Source organism: Agrilus planipennis, unplaced genomic scaffold (genome assembly GCF_000699045.2).
Source record: "Agrilus planipennis isolate EAB-ADULT unplaced genomic scaffold, Apla_2.0 scaffold83, whole genome shotgun sequence".
Lineage (NCBI taxonomy): Eukaryota > Metazoa > Arthropoda > Insecta > Coleoptera > Buprestidae > Agrilus > Agrilus planipennis.
Window position 1 is genome coordinate 824,853 of NW_020438895.1, and position 6,493 is coordinate 831,345.

At 30.0% G+C, this 6,493-nt stretch overlaps 1 protein-coding gene across 2 annotated transcripts in view; it reads left to right on the top strand.

The window, feature by feature from the left end:
• Positions 1–6,493, top strand: part of LOC108734332 (calcium-activated potassium channel slowpoke) — a 68,248-nt gene that overhangs the window by 34,508 nt on the left and 27,247 nt on the right. Inside the window, exons 7-9 of one of the 2 annotated variants that reach the window (XM_025973115.1) lie at positions 1,947–2,038; positions 4,464–4,574; positions 5,213–5,318. In XM_025973115.1, the coding sequence (XP_025828900.1) occupies positions 1,947–2,038; positions 4,464–4,574; positions 5,213–5,318 (309 nt within the window). Of the gene's footprint in view, positions 1–1,946; positions 2,039–4,463; positions 4,575–5,212; positions 5,319–5,979; positions 6,086–6,493 lie in introns of both variants that reach the window. The other variant, XM_025973114.1, reaches the window with a different exon arrangement.

Consider the following 6,493-nt stretch of genomic DNA (forward strand, 5'->3'; position numbering starts at 1 on the left):
TAATCATTAAATTTTTAATGTTTTACGTATAAAATATAGATTAAATAAAAGATTTTATTGAAAATGTCGCGAGAATTAAAATGTAAGTGTTATATGAACTATGAACCATCGATACCGTCCAAATTTGAATGGACTGAAACTGCATTGTATATAATACATTTATCAATAACAAATGTCTGGTGTGAGCATACAGAATGGTTTGTTTTTTAGCTTGTCTAGATAGCGAAGACCCATAGTTATTTTAGTTGCACCTGCACAGCCTGTTTCAGCCACGCACACGCGTACCATACATGCGTGCAGGATTACAAAAATGTGTGAAATATAAATTCATAATATGCTATCTGCATAAACATTCAATTGCATTCATGATTTTATAACAGAATCATATGTAATATTTGAATTGGCCGAAGAAGAATAAATTTTTATGATCATTTATAATTACACCTTCACGATATATGTAATTAATTTGTTATTAGCGGTTACTACGGTACTATTCTATAATTTATTGTACACTAAAAAGTTATTGAAATCAATATTACCTTAAAGGATTCGATGCTAAAACTCTTTTTTATAAGGCTATTAAACAATGAACGAAAAAGAAAGAAAATATTACATAAAATAAAAGTTAAATATTAATGACAATAAAAACAGTCCATAATATTTTTACAATAAATAAGAACGGACAATTTTAATTAACTGTTTGATAATGTCAGGATATTCCACACAATTTAATTACTGTATGTTTCTGGACTATCCTGATTCAAAGCGAAATCCTTTTTTTTATAAATCTTAATTATTTAAAGCTGAAAAAATGGAGGTTTCTAAATCTACAGTACATGGCTGTGAATTCTTCCACAAACGCTTGGTATACATATAATGGATAAACTTTTAATGAACTTTTAAAAATATTTTATTTATCGACATGGGCATATTCAGTTTCTTGGTGAGGTGAGGGCATAGTCGAGCCAATGTCGAAATATTTGTTTAATTATTGTATTATGCAAAAGTTTTTCAATCACTATATATATAAAAATAGCATTCCCATAATTCATATGGAAATTCGTCAAAGTAATGGTCTGTTTTTCTTAATTAAAAGGCTGCTAATTCTAATGAAATATTGCCCTCTCCTGTGCCCCTTATGATACGCCCATGGCGTATTCTCGTAAGGAAATGAGTTAGTGGTCTGATAGGGTTGTTGCTCATTAAGCGGGGCTAGAATTAAGAATAATATTAATTAAGCTCGGTGATTTACATAATTAGACTTTGTTATATTTTATATTAGTTCTAACATTTCAATTTCAGGACGCATGAATAAAGTTAAATTAAATTATACAACTTTAGATAGTTCGCATTTGTTTATAAGTTGCAAGATCAATGTGTTGCTTTTACTAAATAAATAAATGAATAAAATTGAAGTGGTTCATGTTAAAAAAGGTCAAAAAAAAACAAATAACCTGGGATTTCTCCCTTTTATGTACATTTGACATTTTTTTTTAATTAGATATAGGTACATCTGTTCATATTTTTGATGAAAAGTTGATTGATCATTATTTATTATTGATATAAAAAGGCTCCTCTTTAGGCCGTCAATAATTAGGTATCTACTTTTTGATGTTGTGATTAGATAGGTGTTTAACTCCATGATTCCTTTTGATAACTATTGTCCTCTATTTGCCCACCGCCATTATTATCCTTCTTCAACTTCGAAACTTTAAAATGTACTGTTCTATTGCAAAATACACATATGTATGTATGTTGTTAATTTTTACGAATTCCATTTTCATCGATCTTCAATTGTCTATAGATTTTTATGTGTCGGGGGATGCCCCTAATTTTAGATAGATCCTTTACTGAAATAATAATAATTAACAACAACATACATAATGTTAGCATTATGCCATCGTCATTCATTAGAATATTATTTGTTTGTGCGGCTGTCCTTATAGGCGATTTTCGCCAGTTGTATCCCAGAAATAATAGACTTGATCGGGACTAGACCAAAATATGGAGGCACTTTGAAGAATGAGAGAGGCCGAAGGTGAGATTCGAAAACTTTTGATTGTTTTGTCTTCCTTTATTAGTTCGGTATTATGAAAATTTTACAACCAAACAAAAGATAAATGAAAAATAAAATCTGCCCATAAGCAGGTGAACTTTTCCATTTTTCAGTTGCACGCTTATTGTGACCTATTCTTCATTTCATTGCTGTATCGTTTATCCTCCAATGTATACATTTAACATTAATTGACATTTGTATTGTGTACACGGTGATTCAAATTCACTAATGCACGCAGTTTAATCCTGTTACCATAAGTACCCAAAAATGGTAACATCAAAAGTACAATAAGGCTTCTCATTTAAACTTAGCCATTGTTGACTTTTTATACAAGAAGTACTTGTATGAAACTAATAATAATAATTATTATTTGTCATTATATGACACTATTGTATTTTACTATTATTTTTATGTGGCAAAAAGGACAAAAATGCTAAACTATAAATAATTAGAATCAGTAAATTTAATAGGAAATAACAAAGTTTTTATGGTATTTAAACAAATACAAAAATTTAAAACGGATTCAAGTTAGTTTCTTCAAATGACGTCTACTAAAATTAAGAACCATAAGATGAAACTATTTCATTTGTTAGTCCGATTTATGAAACATAGACATAGAAATATACGGATGAATTGTATAAAGTGCGATGTATCTATGCAGACGAGGAGTAAAACTACTTAGGGGAGATAGCGCCATAGTTGACGTACTAAGCGTGCGCATTAGATAGCCAATAGAATCTAGGCACCAGCTACCTCACCGCTATCTCCTTGACAGCTTCCTACGCGTTAGTTTATGTTCCGTCTGAATGAATTTGAATCACCATAATGTAATTAAAGGGCTTTGATAAAAAAATAAAAAGGGTTTCGCAATTTACTATGCAAGAAATTCTTTCAGGGTTGTTAAACCATTGTAAAATTTGTATTACATGATAATGAACTAAGTAACGCATTAAATACCTATAATAATTCAAATATTAGGTGTATGTAATAATAATAATAAAATAATAGACGGTTTTACTTAAATAATGGGCATCTCTTTTAGGCTGGCAATTTTATATTTTGAGAAAGATTGTTTATATTCAATCACTTTACTATGGGATATAAAGCGTTTAAAAATCTCCACGAAATTCTTTATAAAAGAACGGTACAGTCGCTCTTGTATTTGGATTAAAATATAAACAAATTACAACATCAAATAAGAAAAAGCTCGGCGATGCATGCTTTAGTATATCAATTAGGAAAGTGCGTGGCCAGGCTGTGTTCACAAGTGCTCGATTTTTAAGCTTTAGAAATAGATTAATTGACTTTGTCTAACTTGATCTGCGATTTTATAGATATATATATACATATACATACATTTAAATAACATATACTCTGTAAGATGCATGTCATCATACATTAGTCATAAATTTATTATGTCTGATTCTTGCAACTAGATATCTGACTGGTGAAGATTAACATTAGATTGAAACTCTTTCGTTTATTTCAGCTTAATTTTTTCTACAGTATATTCCATTTATTTTTTGATAAGGACTGTTTTTTAATTTAGTATTTTTGACATGCCACTTACATATTTTTCTATTAATAAATACGTAGTTTTAGCTTGGAGTGTTAACACCAGAGTTCTAAGTGTAGCATTAACGTTATTAAAGCTTTTTTTTCAGTATCCGTAGATAAGCAATGATATTAACAAATTAGTTTAATAATCATTATAGTGATAGGTCGTATTACTTTGCGAAACAGTAAAAAAGAACTTAAAAAGATAAAATTAAAAAGTCCAGCTTTTTGCCTTTGTATTGATGTTTGATGCCTTAGAATTAAAATCTTTTAAAACAATAGATGTAATTTTATTAATCAAATGTTTAGTTAAACTTCCATTTTTAATGTATATGAATTTAGTTTGGATATATTAATTTAGTTCATCAAATAAAGGTAAGATAGACTGCAAATTTTAGGGATACCTATAATAACGGGAACCCGGAACCGACATCTATAATAAACTTCTGTTGAATACACAATACCCAGCCAGAAATATTACGCCCTTTAAACAGACTTGCATAACTGACCAAGTCCTTTTATCTTTTTAAATTCTTTTTCTATATTAGTTTAGTATTGCAATTGGTTTCTAAAATAAATCGGATTGTTTCCATAATCGCAATAGGCAATTTTTGGAAAAAAGAGATTTAGTAAATTGTCTTTAAGTCTTATTATTATTATTGTTATCAATGTATACCTATATACTTCATAGTTACTTGACGAAATAGAATTTATTGTAAGTAATAGATAATTACGACCTATACGTCAATTAAATCTTAGTAGGTATATAACAAAAATTAGATCAATATACAGATGATATGAAGAATTTCTTTCTAAGTGAGATATTTTTGCTAATATTGATATGTCCTAGGCACATTGTCGTTTGCGGCCACATCACCTACGAGTCGGTGTCTCATTTCCTGAAGGATTTTCTCCATGAAGATCGTGAAGATGTAGACGTTGAAGTAGTATTTTTACACAGGTAATTGATTGCTAGTTAATGCTTTAAAAAACGTGACTATTGCTACGGTGAAAATTGCAATAACAACAAAAAAATAGTAAATTGTAAATCAAATTGATTAGTGGTGTTAATATTTTGGAAATTTGTTAAATTAGATAACACAGATCCAGATTTTTAAGGTGCCTATTGAATCCGAATTCAGCAATTGAATGTGTTCATACATGTTAGAATCTGAGACGTTTAATTTAAAAAAGTAAGAATGATTTTTTTGAAGTATTTCAGGGGTGAATTTTGGGCATTTTCAAAAACAAAATTAAAGATGATCTATAAAATTCGTAAATAACTCGTAATTGTTTAAGAAATGTATTTTTCACGGTTTTTAGAAATCTTAGTTTTCATCATATCAATATATCTGTCGAAAATTTAGATTCCATAAAGAGTAAAACGTTTCTGACAGATTAAATTAAGGTCAAAAATAGAAGAAAGAGACTACGAAAAACTGCCTAAAACGTCGAAAATCCCTATGAATCAAATGCCTTTCTGTAGTACTAGAATGTTACAGAATTTTGTAAATGAAATTTTGAAATAATTTCGCAAATTTAAGAAGAAAAAAAGGTTGATTGCAAAATTGCAATCATTTGAATTCGATTGATTTGTAGAAAGGAACCAGATTTGGAGTTGGAGGGCCTTCTTAAACGGCACTACACAACTGTGGAGTTTTTTCAGGGAACTATGATGAACGCGGTTGACCTTGAGAGAGTCAAGGTACCCATGAATTCCAGAATTTTATTGGGAAGCGTGATTTTTTCGTGCTTACTTATTTAATTTTGTTTATTTTACTATAATACAAGAATGAGACTTTTATCACGATGTTAATGGTCAGATAAATTTTTATTTATAATTAGTTTATTATCGTTATCTGTGACTATTATCATAGACACGGAAATGTAGGGACGGTGCAAAAATCATCTTTATAGATAAGGGATTGAAGCCCCTCGAGGAAGAGGTGGGTGGTGTCCGTTCAGTGGTGTCTACATTTTACTGATTATGAGTTACATTGTAATTGACGTACAGCGCGTGCGCAATTCGAGCATCCAATAAAATCTAGGCACCAGCTACCTTTCATCTTGACAACCCTTACAAGGATGTATCGTCCTTACATCATATGTCTATAACTACCATTTGTTGATAACAGTTTCATCCGAAATTAATAAGTAATAGTGACTGCGTAGTGATCATTGAAAATTAAATTATATATTTAGAAGTGCCTAAGCAGGTGCGTGCCTATTCGCTCGCTGCATGGTATTTGCAGACATGATGGAATGACAGCAAGTTTCAAGGACCTAGAACTCATACCTCTTCTCATTTTTCCCTTTTTTCTATCATTTTAATTAAACGTTTTTTTGGTAACGATCTCGTTGTATAGGAAGCCGCCTGATCTTGAACTGGAAGGTCTTTTCAAGAGACATTTTACTACCGTAGAATTCTTCCAGGGTACCATTATGAATCCTATTGATCTACAAAGGGTAAAGGTAAGTCGGGGTCAAATACCGCCTACCCCATTCGACACGTCCAGAAAATAATAAGCGTGAAATATTTTCAATATCTATACATTGTTTGTTATGGGTCACTTTTTCAAAAAGTATAACGCACGCTGTTGCAAATTGATAAATGAATAATATTAGAAACAGAACTGTTTATTTAATAATCTGATAAATTATATTTTTTAAATAAATCGACGCACACAATAATATTATCTATAATATCGAAAGGAAAACAATGTTTCAAACTGTAAAAAGTAAAGAAAGTAAAAAGGAGTTGAACCTTTACATTTTCTTAAACTGAACAGTTCAGTTAGTCAATATGGTGGCCAACATCCGCCATATTAATACATTTGTAAAGTTATAAATATTAAAAAATATTAAAATATTACAGCTTAT